This window comes from Echiichthys vipera (assembly GCF_963691815.1).
Source record: "Echiichthys vipera genome assembly, chromosome: X".
NCBI classification, from domain to species: domain Eukaryota; kingdom Metazoa; phylum Chordata; class Actinopteri; order Perciformes; family Trachinidae; genus Echiichthys; species Echiichthys vipera.
In genome coordinates, this window is record NC_139825.1 from 474250 (window position 1) to 489488 (window position 15239).

At 42.3% G+C, this 15239-nt stretch overlaps 1 protein-coding gene across 1 annotated transcript in view; it reads left to right on the top strand.

Moving 5' to 3' along the window:
* LOC310965473 (dihydropyridine-sensitive L-type skeletal muscle calcium channel subunit alpha-1-like) overlaps nucleotides 1-15239 on the top strand; it is a 293992-nt gene that overhangs the window by 159762 nt on the left and 118991 nt on the right. Inside the window, exons 26-28 of the mRNA XM_083939088.1 lie at nucleotides 5426-5584; nucleotides 11547-11657; nucleotides 12989-13072. Coding sequence (XP_083795214.1) covers nucleotides 5426-5584; nucleotides 11547-11657; nucleotides 12989-13072 — 354 coding nt within the window. The remainder of the gene's footprint in view (nucleotides 1-5425; nucleotides 5585-11546; nucleotides 11658-12988; nucleotides 13073-15239) is intronic.

The window sequence follows — 15239 nt, forward strand, 5'->3', positions numbered from 1 at the left end:
GGAGGTCAACAGAGAGGTCAAGCATGCCATAAAAACTGCCAAGCTGGAGTACAAGAATAAAGTGGAGGAGTGCTTCACGCAGGGTAACCTCCGCTCAGCCTGGCAGGGACTTAAGAACATGGCTGCTGTGAACACTGCTGCCAGCAACACAAAAACCATCCAGGTTTCAGGCAGCAGCTCTTCATCTCTCCCCAATGACCTTAACTCTTTCTACACAAGGTTCCAGCAGGACAACACCACCCAGCTGGAAGAAGCGATGTCCAAGCTCAAGCCCTGTGACTCAGCAGCCTTCACCTTCAGTGAAGAGGATGTGGTGAAGCCCTCAGGAAGACCAGGGAGAACAGCTCACCTGGCCCAGACAACATCAGCGGCCGCGTCCTGAAGCACTGTGCTGAGCAGCTAGGGGGCGTGTTTCAGACCCTGTTCCAAAGATCCATGGACAGCAGCATAGTCCCCCAGCAATGGAAACACTCTACAGTTATCCCCATCCCCAATAAGAGCGCCGTCAAATGTCTGAATGACCTCCGGCCGGTGGCCCTCACCTCTCTTGTGATGAAGGCCATGGAGAGGATCATAAAACAACACATCATCAGGGAAACCCACTCCCAGATGGACCCGCTCCAATTCGCTTATCGAACTGGCAGGGGCGTCGATGATGCAAAAACATTCATAATAGACACTGTTCACAAACACCTGAAGCGCCCCAACACCGCAGCCAGACTCCTGTTTGCAGACTTCTCCTCTGCATTTAACACCATGCAGCCCCACATCCTGGCTGACAAACTCTCAGCCCTCTTTCATCTGGACCAACTGATAATCCTGTGGATACTGGGCTTCCTGACCAACCGTTCACAGAGAGTCCTGGTCAACAGCACCTTCTCCGACCTCCAACACACCTCAACCGGCTCCCCTCAGGGCTGTGTGCTCTCACCTCTGCTCTTCATCCTCTACACCGATGACTGCAGAACCACACAGCCTAACTGTCATCTGGTGAAGTACGCTGACGACACCGTCCTCCTGTCTCTGCTGTCAGGCCCATCTCTGCACCACGGACCAGCTCTTCAGGAGTTTGTGGAGTGGTGTGACAGCTCCTGCCTGGAGCTGAATGTCAACAAAACCAAAGACATGGTGGTGACCTTCTCCAACAAGCAGAGGGAACTGGCTGCATCAGCAAACACCGTGATCCACGGGAAGCCTGTTGAAGCAGTTGAGGAGTACAGGTACCTGGGCACCATCTTCGACAGCCTGCTGAAATTCCCCTCCAACACAGAGGAGATTCTCAGGAAATGTCAGCAGCGGAAATACCTCTTTAGGAAGCTCAATTCCTGGAGTCAGCAAGAACATCCTCCTGACCTTCTACTACTCCTTCATCGAGAGCATCATCACGTTCTCCATCACATGCTGGTTCTACTCCACCAGCCTCCAGAACAGAAACCGCCTGCAGAGCGTAGCCACGGTCTGCTCTAAGATCATTGGACTTCCTGTTAGAACTCTGTCGACCATCCACGAGCAGCAGACACTCAGGTTAGCTGGTCGGATCATGCAGGACCCCTCTCACGCTCTCTTCTCAGCGTTTGAGTGGCTCCCCTCAGGACGCCGTCTTCGCTGTCCCTGCTGCAGGACACAGAGGAGAAGAGCAACCTTCATCCCCAGGGCTGTCCAGCTCCTCAAATCCTGACCCCTCTGACCATCCCCCTTCCCACTCTTGACACCCTCCCCTGGACACTTCACCCCCCCGGACACCATCACCCCCCCCCCACACACACACTCCAGACACCCTCCCTGGACACCTCACCCCCCTCTCCCCCCCGGACACCCCTCCCTTCACCCCTCCTCCTCCCCTCTCCAGACACCCTCCCTGGACACCTTCACCCCGTGGACCCCCCCCCCCCCCTGGACACTTACCGGACACGTGAACTGGCTACCTACCTCCACTCCTGTCCTCAAAGCTGTGAACTACTGGTTGATGCACAATTCCACTTATTCTGTTCACTCAGTTTATAATGTTACTGGACTGTTGCACTACGCCACTTATTTATTCTGTTTATAATGTTACTCCGGTCTGTTGCACTACGCCACTTATTTACTCTGTTTACAATGTTACTCCGGTCTGTTGCATTACGCCACTTATTTACTCTGTTTATAATGTTACTCCGGTCTGTTGCACTATTCCACTTATTTACTCTGTTTATAATGTTACTCCGGTCTGTTGCACTACTCCACTTACTTATTTATTCTGTTATTATGTTCACACCGGACTTATTCTGTTACTATGTTCTTACTGGTCCACTTGATTCTGTTAGTTATGTTAATTTATGGTATTAATGCACTGCTCCACTTTATTCTGTCTATCAGATCTTATATTGTATCCATTACAGCACTATGGTCACTTTATTTTTCAGTATTCATCTGTTACACAGAGCTAGCATATATTTAGACTGCTGTTTTCCTGCCATGCACCACTATCACTTTATTATCTAGCTTATAGTTATATATTATATTTATACTCTATTACTGCACTATAGTTCTGTTTACGTCTGCTCATTACACACATGTATCATGTCTGACCCCATCTGAATCCGATCACTGTCCACTTATATCTTTTCTGCACTACAGTTCTGTTCATACCTGTTTCAACAGTCTACTGCATGTTTACATTGTTTACATCATATACACCCGTTCACATGTCTGCTTACATCTGATACACACATGTCTTTCCACATCTCACGCCGACGATGTTCTCTGTATCTAACCTGTACTAACACACTAACATCCTGACACTTGTTCTACCTGTACTAACACACTAACATCCTGACACTTACTCTTCTTTTACACTTTATTCTTGTGTTGGTTAAAATGTTTTTGTATAATTGCACTGTCGTTATTTGCTGCTCTGTGTGCCCTGAATTGCCCCCCGGGGACAATTAAAGTTTTTTAAATTGAATTGAATTGAATCGTGCCGTCACTTCGTGAACAAGATCCAGAGGTACTTGAATTCCTTCGCTTGGGGTAAGGACACATTCCCTATCCAGTAAGCAATCCACAATTTTCCTGCTGAGAGCCATGGCCTCAGATTAAGAGGTGCTGATCCTCATCCCAGCCATTTCACACTCGGCTGCGAACCGATTCAGTGAGTGCTGAAGGTCACTGACCAACGATGCCATCAGGACCACATCATCTGCAAAAAGTAGAGACGAGATCCTCAGCGCACCAAACTGCAACCCCCCCCCCCCACACACACACACACACACACACTACTATGCCTTAATATCATGTCCATGTAAATCACAAACAGGATTAGTGATAAAAGCGCACCCCTCCTTTCCAGCACCTTGGAGTAGACTACCAGGGAGGCTGAATAGTCGGATACCCCTGCAATTGGCACACACCCTCTGGATTAAGGAGTTCCTCAAAGTGCTCCTTCCACCTCATCAGCTGAGGTCACCAGCGTCCCGTCCTTACTGTAAACAGCTTGGACGGTTCCCCATTTCCCCCTCCTAAGGTGTCGAATGGTTTTCAAGAAGCACCTTGGTGCCGCCCGAAAGTCCTTCTCCATGACTTCTCCGAACTCCTCCCACACCCGCTGCTTTACCTGTGACACAGCAGAGGCTGCAGCCCTTCTGGCCTTCCAGTACCTTGCAACTGCCTCCGGAGTCTTCTGGGATAACATATCCCATATAACATTTCCTATAGATTGAGGAAAGATCAATCAAATATCAAATACACATGAATAAGAACAGAATAATCACTTAATGCAGTTAAAGCTGACTAATTAGCTCAAAACTGGTTGCAAGGTGTCTCCAAGTGGAGGTTGGGTGCAGGGGTTTTGCAGCCCATTCCCTGACCAGAGCCTTCAACAGTTTGGGCATCAAGGGAGAGAGAAGGAGGAGAGTCATTCAAAGCAGAGAGGGCCTCAAGACGGCTGTGGCTCAAAAGAAGAGAGTCATGGAGTCATGGTAGCTAGCTAGCCATCTGGAAACAAGCTGGGGTCTTATCAGCCCCGGATCACCTGCAGGCGGGCATATTTTGTTGAAAGACCATAAACCTCCAATGATACAAGACATATCACTGGTGATGTATCCAGAGGTATCAGTAGATGTATGTGCACAGTGCTGTGCAGTTCTTAGGAAGGCATGGTGTAGCTCAAGAGTGAATTGATTATATATATAAAACAAGATCATGGGTTTATTGAGCCACTCTATAGTCTGTGAAATTGCAACTTTGATACCGCCTCTTACCAAAATAGGGCATAGATGTGACATTGGGGGAAGGGAGATATGTCCATCTGGCTGACGTAAGACCTCCAAGGAGAAGTGAGGGCCAGCTGCCAGCTGTCACTGATTGGATTAACCAGGAAGTTGCTATGGTTGGGGCTTGGTAACATCGGGTCACTGACGCGACTGCAGTTTTCTGTGATTATGGATAGCACACAAGACGTATCAGGAGAGGATATGTGTGATCATGATCTGATAGTTCATAAAGAATTTTCTGGCCTGTATGAAATGTCTGTGACCACAGGAGATAGATTGCAAAATGGAAGAGTAGTTCATGGTCTCGTGCTCGCCTTGGAGGTTAGAGAGGAATTAGAGTGCCTCAATAATTCTCTTCAAAGGCGTTGACAGAGAGTCGATGGCATGATTGCTGCTTTCACTTGTGTACAAGAAAGCGTAGCTGAAAAAAGAGCCCATGATAAATGTCAAGGTCTACAACAAAGCATCACAAATGTGTAAAACACTCAACCTGTCTCTAATTGAAATACCTCATGTTGACAACTTCAGAACAGCATTTTTCAAGGTTATAGACACTGTGACTATGCAATTCACAGAAAGTTTCGAAAACTAAGGGCTGTTTATTATGTATTGAAAATATATTGTGAATCTTGAAAAAGTACTAGGAGTGGTAGATGATGAGGTTTTGCTGCAATTGCTTCCCTTCAAGTGCAATTAGCATTTTTCAAGTCCAAGTATGACTTTTAGTCTAGCAGTGAAGCTGCTATCATTCTGCAAGGGAGTAGCCAGAAGTCCATGGCCTCTTTGAGCAAGTGGAAGTACTTGTGTTGTTGTTCCTTACTGTGCCTGCTTCCTCAGCTGAGGCCGGAAGAAGCTTTATTTGTCTTCGGAGGTTTAAAACCTGGCTCCGAAGCACAATGACAATCTCGGCTCAATAGTTTTTCTGTGTCGCTTACTCCTCAACAATCTGTCTCCCTCACTTCTGAAATGATGGCTACGCCCCTGCTTACAATACTTACTTCACAATACTTCTTGTTTTGTTTAAGTAAAAATATCCATCATCAATTATATCATTTTTAGATTTTGTTTTAGCTTGAACGTCTGGTGATGCTTTTAGCCACAAAAATGAATCATCCTGAGTCATCATATGTTTAATTTCACTAAGCCCTGCATCTTTCTTCTGCTTGGTTTTACAGCGACAGTGTGTGCAGTATGCTCTTAAGGCCCGACCACTGCGATGTTATATTCCCAAGAACCCCTACCAGTATCAGGTGTGGTACATCGTCACCTCCTGCTACTTTGAGTACCTTATGTTCCTCCTCATTATGCTCAACACCATGTGTCTGGGAATGCAGGTATGAATACAACACACATCACAAACATATTACACAGTTTCTGCCTGTCTGATGGTGGGAATGGAACCTGTGTTGTGACAAAATATTTAACATATTGCTGGTAGAGGGAATTAGTTATGTAGATGGTTCCCTGCTATCATGCCCTTTTTAATCACTGATTATGCCATTTCATAGCATCTTTAAAATTATTCTACACAGATGATTTTTGTGTGTGTAGAAAACAAAGAAGTAAAAACGAATGTACTCTATCTGTTGCCCTCACCCTAAATGCAGACATAACCACTAAACACACAAAGGCACATCTTTTGCACAAGGTATTTTGTTGAATAAAGCATAATAATAATGATAATAATAATAATAATAATAATAATAATAATAATAATAATAAGAAGAAGAAGAAGAAGACATCAAATTTATACATCACTTTTCCAGATGATCAAGGATGCTTTAACAATAGCAACTGAATAAACACAAACATTAAAAACTACAACAAAATAAGAAAAAGATGTTTAAAGGTTAAAAGTAAGAGTGAAAAGTTGAGATTTGAGGTGCAGAGAAGGCTATGTCACCTCAGGTCTGAAGCTTAGTGCTGATGGGCTGGAGGAGGTTGGCATCAGTGGACCTGAGGCGACAGGTAGGAATGTACCGGTGGATGAGCTCAGAGAGGCAGGGAGGGGCCAGGTGTTTGAAGGCTTTGAGGATGATGAGTAGTATCTTGAAATCAATCCGGTATTTGACGGGCAGCCATTGGAGGTGGTGGAGGACATGGGTGATATGGTCAGAGCAGCGGGTGGAGGTGATCATACGGGCGGCAAAGTTCTGAACATAATGAAGTTTATTAGGGATGGTTTTTGATAAACCATATGGGATGGAGTTACAGTAATCAAGTTGTGATGAGATGACTGCGTGGACCGTGTTTTGACCGAGTGTAATCAGATGACTAGAAATTGCCAAATAATTAAAATATATTGGGATTGTATTAGATTCACATCTCACATTTCAAACTTATGTTACAAAAGCCTGCAATAGCAAACCTCTAGCAAATTACAGTTTCATAAGCGATTGTATGTCAACCAGTGCTGCTAGAATGTACATGAACACTATGATCTAAAAAACTGGTCACAGGCAAGCAACTCAATTTTGGGTCCGCTTGAAACACAATCTAAACAAACTATAAAAGCTCTTGACAAGAAACCAAACTGAAAGGAGAAGAACCAAGAGTAGAGGAGTAGGAATATTAAATAAACAACGTGTGAACTTTGAAATAGAAAACTGCTTCACTGATAAAGAAGGAAGAAAGAAGATAAAGAAGAATGTATACTATCCACCGGATACGGGTCCAGAAATGATGCACACATTAAGTGATTTGGTGGTTACAAAGTCTAAGGGAGTTCTAATAATGGCAGGGGACCTCAACATTCTAATGGAAACAAAAGTAGATTAATCTAGCACAATGGTCCATCGGCAGAGAAAAATGCAAATTTATTATGGAAGGCCTGCTCAGAAATAGGACTTATAGACGTAAGGAGAGAGCTCCACCCCACTCATTCTGGAAAGCATGAAATTTATAACAGACTAGATTATTTTTTCATGGTTTTTTTCTAATATATATACATTTTTATGGCTGTTTTTCAAGCCTTTATTATATAGGACAGACAGGAAATGGGGTGAGGGTGGGGGGGCATACAGCAAGGGGCCGCAGGTCAGAATCGAAATCGCGGCCGCTGCCTCGAGGTCTTTCAGCCTCTTTACATGGGGTGACTGCTCTAACCACTGTGCCACTGGCCGTCCCATTTTTTTAAGTTTAAAACTAATATAACATAGATAGATTATATACAAATAAACGAAAGGTAAGATAAATCCAATCATAATATGGGAAGCAGCTAAAGTAGTTAAGATAAAAGAAAGGCGAACACAAGAGAAACAGTTGATTGAAGAAATAAAGATAGATAAGATAAAGACAGCATAACAAAAAGTGATGAAGATAAATAAAAGCTAAAGGGTAAGCAGTCAAAACTAGAGAAGATACGCAAAACTGATATAGAAAAAATACTGTGAGAAGAAGAATATGATGGCGGACCAAAGTCTTTAAAAATGTTAGCTCATAAACATAAAAAAATGAATAAAGGACTGACACATTACAAATTTAAGGACCAACCATCTATAATAATAACTGACAAGGATCAGATTGTAGAAGAATTTGATTGTTACTATAAAAAATGATATAAGCCAGAGGCCAGAGAGGAAAAAAAGGCTTATTTGAAAAAAAACTTGAGTTACGTAACAGAGGGAAATAATGTGTGAAGATAACTAAATTAATCACACTACAGGAGGTAAATAAACAAATTCAAGTCCAAAAAAAAGGGAAATTTCCAGGGGATGATGGAGGAAATGATGATGAGGGAAAAAGGTCAACAAGGCTTCCACTGCAGACATGCAGCGGTCTCTAAGATCTTTCCCATTCGGTGGTTTGAAAGAGGAGTAAAAAGAAGCCATCTATGTAAAAGTAGAGAAACCATCGCTAAACAGCGGAGGAGGTCTGAGACACCACTTATCTCCAATGTACAATGCTGCCCTTTCATCCCTTCCCAGGAGATTTAACAATCTAACCTCAAACTGTTCACAAATGGCCTCTTGTGACTCCAACGACTGTCGTTAAGACTCAATAGAGCACTAACAAAGTCGAAACCTACTTCCCACTGTAGGTGCAACCGGCACCCAAAGATGATTGTTCATTTCTGGATTAACGTGAACTTTCAGATTTATTATGAGAAGGCCTGGGCCTGCTCAGGCTAAAGGGACGACTAGGCCCAAAGCCTTGGTCTCTGAAACAAAGGCCTGCCATGCCTTCTCCCCCACAAATCACACCCAGGTGTGATTCTCCAAGGGACCCCCAAACTGTTCATTGGCTGACCTGACTTCTGGCGATGACATCACCAGGGCCTATATAAAGTGTAGCACACAACCTGCACTTCCTCTTCCTCTCGATCTTTCTCCCGGATCCCTCTCCCCCGGATCTCTCTCAGACTCTTCTCTCACACTCAACTCGACGTGATCCTGCGGATCCAGGAGACCAGCTGCCCGTTGTCCCCTTGGCCCTGGACCTGGCCTATGGCGTGGGATCACCACGAAGTTTAACCACCGGTTATACTCAACTGAGCACAACAGAGAGCGATCCGAGTCCTCTTTTGCCTAAGAGCCACAACTAAGACAAGAAACCTTTCTACCACGAAGCTTCCTTTCTTCAACCAGCCACTGGCATCAAGCAACACAAAACATCTCCCATCTCATGGACTGGTAACTAATCACCAACTGGGCATTACTACATGTTATAGGACTTTATGAACGCTAGATACAATTGTAACTTTGTCAGAAGAACTAAGAACTGAGAGATCAGGCTTCTGGCCTTTGTGTAACTTAAATGTTCACACCTTCTCTGCAGGGGTCCAAGCCCCCACCTCTCCTCTTTGTCTCTCTCTCACACGCACACACACACACACACACACACACACACACACACACACACACACACACACACACACACACACTCACACACACAAACACACACATTTGCTGTTAGCTTTAGTTAGTTTATTGTGTTTGTTGTGTTTATTAATTTGTTAATAAATATTTGTGTTTACCATATGTCTGTTTATTTAATATTACACAAAGATGAATGAGCCAGCTTCTACTAAGAAAATAACTTTTAAATCCTTCAACTAATTAAACTATTACATTTATCGGTGTTTAACCCTTAATTAGTAGTTTAATATATTTAATGAGACTTCAATATTAGTTATCACTCCGTTTATGACGGTGGTGCCCCGAGGAACTCTGGTTTAACTAGAGTAATTTTTATCATTATCTTTGTTAATTATTGGTGATAACTAATATTTACTTGATTAACTATAAGTTTATTGAGAATACTCAATCTCATAATCTGAACGTGAGTCAAGGCCCTACATTTGATTTGTTCTCCGTGTGAAGTTTTAATAAATTAAAGTTATTAATTTTTAGTAATTTTCTTTATTAATTTTCTTTATCAAATATTTAATTTGATAGTCACACTATTGATTCAATTAAACCTAAAGTACCTACACCACCAACGACTGTCACTCTAACAACGGTCGTTGGCACTTGGAGCACAAAGGGTTCCAGTGACATCATCGGCCTTGTGAAAGGTTAAATACCAGGATCTCCAAACCATATAGTTAGACCAGTCCCAGCCTGGTCAGTTGCCTAGATGAACTGATGATCTTCCTAGACAAATAACCAAGTCCAGTTGCTTTTGACTGAAATTCCTTTGGGGATTGTTGTTATAACATAAATGTGTTTTGTTTGCATCTTTCTTTGACAATAGCTGACGGTAATATTAAACAACAAATGGGCAAATGTTCAAATTAAAAGATTCTGATGATTAAAAAGTAGCAGACTGTTGTATTTCTGGTGAGATTGACAGTCGAATCAGGCTCCTCGGAGCGAATCGTCCATTAGTCGACTATTCGGGGTCACCCATATATATATATTAGACAGAAGCGCATCAGTACTGCTCGATGAAGTCACGGGGGACGCCAACTTTCTGTTCTGTTTACAAAAAGCAGCTAACCTATTTGTGTAGCATGATCACGTTTTGAACCACGAAGAAACCAGTTCTGCAGAAAATATAAATGCATGGATTATTGACTGGAATTTCAGCAACAAACTTTTTATTGGTAGTTAAGCATGACTCGTTCTAATGAGTTCCCTTTATGGCCTTATTGCAAGTAGTTGCAAGTTTCCGCTTGTTGTAAATATTTGGTCTGAACTGAGCTTTATATATCTATTAGTTGTTTTCTACTTAGTTAAGTTTAATTTAGTTTATTGGTTTGAGTGTGGATTAAGAGATGCATACGCGAGATGCGAACATGATTTTGCATTCAGTGTTTATGGCTATGCGTGTTTATAGGTGGATTAAGAAAAGCTATAAACCAATGCAAATGGTATGAACACTTTACTATTATACTTGATTATATGTATGTGTTGTGGAGGTTATTTTCCATCTATAACACATCTGTGAATAGGGTACTGTATATTGTTAAAGAACTATGCAAAATCGCCACTAAATAAACACATGGACTTCGGCTTGTGGATGTATACTAAAACGGGTGCTGGACCATGGAGATTAAATGAATAGACGGTGGACCGAAAATCGGGCCCATTTATTACTATGAGAGCTGCTCAGTGGCGCACGGTTGTTTTAGAACGGCACCATTTCTGGTTCGCGTGTACATGGGAGGACTAACCGGATGTAAAAATGTTTGCGTTCTGAGCCCTTGCATGTAACAACATGAAAAACAATAGAAAAAACATCAGACAATGCACAAAAAGTGTGAGCAGAAGAGTTGTGTGTTGCACTGGGCCTTTACAGAGACAGGACCAAAGCTGCATGAGGTGTTTTACTACGGCTCTTTTTAGCCGCTGATCCTCCTCCTGCCCATAACTTGATTTTGGTAGGGTCTAAAATGATAAATACCTACATTATTTTAGTGGAGGCTTAATTATGAGCCTTTTGATTGGTAGACAAAAGGAGGTGATCTTCTCTTCCCCGCATGTATGGAAGTGAATGGGTGAATGTGCTTCCTGGCCAAGGATGGCGACACAAACAGGCAAATACTGCAGTACCGCCATGGCCTCTAAGCCATAGGAGCATTCGATGAGAGCGCCTGTGCTAGACTTGTGCATGCATACGTCTAAAATGGGTGGGCTCTCCGACTCTGCAGGGGAATGAATCTGACTTTGAGTCCAAATGTGTGAACAAGGTGTAAGTCTTTGGGCAAAACCTGTTAGTCACTTGTGGTCCTGACCCAGATGCTGTCGAGCCTTTTGCAAATGACTTGTATATTACCTCTTATAATTGTTATTAGTCCAATCACTCAGTGCCACTTTATATTCATGCAGCTATTTGTGCCTCTTTAACCCACAGCACTGCAACCAGTCCGACCACGTTACTCACCTGTCTGACATGCTGAACGTGATTTTCACAGTGCTGTTCACTGTAGAGATGATCCTTAAACTCATGGCCTTCAAAGCCAAGGTTTGTCTAAATTGAATGTACTATTACATTCAATCATTTAGGTCACATACACATGGATACTTTTGTAAGTGTACCACTTTTCCCATAAAAGCACATGCATGCAAATGTGTGCTTAGGATTAGTGCAGTTCTGCTAACATTGTATGTATGTTTGTCCGCCTTTTTTTTAAATCTTTTGTCATTTCTTCTTTACTTGGAAACAATCAATACTTTGAACATACAGTGAAGATCAAAATTAGAGAACAACTAATACATTTTTGATAAGTTCTGAAATACAGTTATTCGATATTGTTCAGAATTTGATAGAATATCCGCTACTAGCACTAGCATGTTTTTTTAAATAACCAAGGCACTTCAACAAAAACCTTTTTTTGGGGAAAAAAACAGACAAGTAAATGGCTTTGATGATGAAAGAGTTTAGGTTAATTTGTAGGGCTGCTCCCAAATAGTTGACCAAGCACTGGTCAACCAAAAAATCAGTAGCAGACCAAAATTTCATGGTCGATTGGTCGCAGGACCCCCCCCCCCCCCCCCCCCCCCAAAAAAAAAAGCCATTTCGAGCCGTGTCTTGTCAAAATAACGTGTGACTGGCAGCTAGTATTGGGCCTAAAAGGATGGAGGGCTTTTAATTTGAAGGGCAAGATACAGGAAGTTGTGACAGTCACTGTGAGTGTTTTTTTTTTTAACACCGCAGGTCCGTTGGCTGTACATTGCGGTTAGACAGTTAATAATTAATAACCAATCATGTCGGGAAAAATGTCAAGAATATGGGATCACTTTGACAAGAACACTCGTCCATGATGAACATGACCTCCTACATTAAACATGCAAGTAACATTAGCCTAGCTACCTGATTTTTTCTGACACACTCACTCTGCAGAGTAATAGCGTCCGGCTTTGCGCACTTGTAAGATAATGGTTATTAATTGTGTTGAAATATGTTATTCAGTCGCTGATGCTATATTGGGTGTGTGTGTGTGTGTGGGGGGGGGGGGGGGGGTGTTAAGCGTTAGTTGACTAATCGCTCTAAATGACAACGAGTTTGAAGAAAGATTGCTGCTAGTCAAGTTGATTTTGTCTTTTAGTTATATTTTTATCATTCAAGAAGTTCATGAAGTCGTTTCTACTGAGGGTTATAGGAATGCATGCCTCAATAGACCTGTCTGTCAGCCTGGTTACAGTGCTGAAAAGAAATCTAGGATTGTTCTTATTCTCCTCTATTAAAAATTAGTAATATGCTGCTCTGGCATTACCGAGGGCCTGCCTATATGTATATTATGAAGTGACACGCCAAGACATACCCTCATCCATGCTTATCTATGTTTTTCAAAGGGTTATTTTGGAGACCCCTGGAACGTCTTTGACTTTGTCATTGTCATTGGAAGTGTTGTGGACGTGATGCTAAGCGAGATTGATGTGAGTATCATGGTTTTGCTCTCTGTCTCTCTCATTCTTTCTCTCTCTCTCTCTCTCTCTCTCTCAGCCTCTCTCTCTCACAGCCTCTCTCTCTCACACACACAGCACACCAATTTTTCACAACATAATTAAAGAGGTTATAATACTAAGAGGCCACACATGTTTTTGTGCAACCGCCACCGGACGGTGCGTCCGCCATTTTGGACTGAACGGTCCCCTAAAGTGCATCACTTACTGTACTGTAACATTATGTCAACAATGAAGAATATCAAGCAGTGTTCTGCAATTAACTGCTCAAATGATCCCACTATGAACTCACAGCTAGCTTTTCATAGTTTTCATAGTTTTGAAAGTTTGAAAGGGGCGCTATTTCGCCATTTTGCATCAACCATGTGCGACCACCCAAAAATTATCAAACAGATCCGGCCGGGGAGACATGCAAAGTTAGACAATTTTTCCGGTTTGGGAAAGGGGTAAAATTGGGGAATGTAGAACATGAGGTAATCATGCCAAAATGACATGTCAAAATCAGAATGGCTGACTTCCTGTTTGGAGAAGACCATTAATGCCAGAGACATTTATGTTCATCTGGTAGACACACAGGTGTACTGATTCTCATGCTCCTAGTCGAAAAAAAGCCCTATGGGGAGGGGTATTATAAAAATTAAAGGGGGAGCTTTAGAGGCATTTTACCACACCCATGGTTGGCGCCCCTATCAGATCAAAGACCTTGCCCCCCTTGGCCTGGCTATCAATTTTCATGATGATACGAGTTCATTAAAGGCATGCAAAAGTCAAACGTATTTCCTTGGCAAGGAATTGTGTCGCCACACAGACGCCATTATCAGTTCAGTTCAGTTCAGTTTATTTTCAGACAAGGACATTTCGTAACAAACTCAAAAAATAAATGTATAAGGTCTGAAAAAAGGGAATAGGCAGAAGCTAAAGCTTATAACGCCTACCCTTTAAAATACATAAACTTAGGTAGCAGCTACACACAGGTCAAAAAGAAAATGTCTAATAATTAATTTATTGCTGCTGTCAGCGAAACACAATCAACATATGTTTGAATAATGTTCCTCTTGAGAACAGTTTTAAAGTAAATTAATGTTCTGCAGTCTTTTAAACCTATGGCCAAATCATTCCAAACATTCACTCCAACAACAGAAATACAATGCATTTTTGCATTTGTTCTAACACTGGGCTTTTTCAGCACGTCTTGCCCTCTCAGCAGATAGGTACTTTCCCTTTCCTGAAACAGGTTCTGAATCAGAATGGGGAATTGATTATTCTTTATTTTAAACATAAATTGTGCCGTTCGAAAGTAAACCAAGTCCTTGAATTTCAAGGCTTTTTTTCGGATGAAAAGTGTATTTGGAAGTGTATTTATTCTTATCTTCACAGCATTTATAATGTAGCTTCAGCAACTTGTTCTTCATGTCTTGAAAGTGGAATAAAGTTGAGTGCTGTATGTAATTTTAATACATTTTAGTTCACTTCCTGTTACCACCGGACGGCGCTATGATTGAAGTGGGATATTAATACATTGGGCGAATCAGGGCGGATCCATCATCTTGTCCATCAAGTTTATAGTGGATCAAGTATGTGTGTGTGAGACACACTCGTATCTAGATGGCAAGCAGCAAAAGTTTGTTGAGCCCTAGCAGCCACACCTTCTAACCTAAAAACCTGCAGAGCACAACTTAAGCTCAGCTCAGTATGTAGATGACCGTAACAATTTTGAAGTTGAGCGGGTGAAATCTGTGGGAGGAGTTTGTTTTGAGCAGAATAAATTAAAAACAAAATGGCCGACTTCATTTTGGCTTGAGGTCATGGCTTTTTCGCATAACTCGGTATGATACTGAACATATGTGTACCGATTTGCATGTGCGTGGGACAAAGTTTCCCAAATTCCCTATCGGGATTTTGAAGGTTTGTAGGAGGCACTTTTTCGGCATTTTGCGTCAACCCTGTGCGACCACCCAAAAATATCGGATCCGGCCGAAGGTACACCGCAAAGTTAGACAACTTTTCCAGTTTGGGAAAGGGGTGATATTGGGGGATGAAGAGTGAGGAATAATAATAATAGGCGTAGACTTACTTCTCTTTATTGATCCCTTTGGGATGACTCCCGCAAGAAAATAGAATTTCGAGCAGCTTCCAAAAA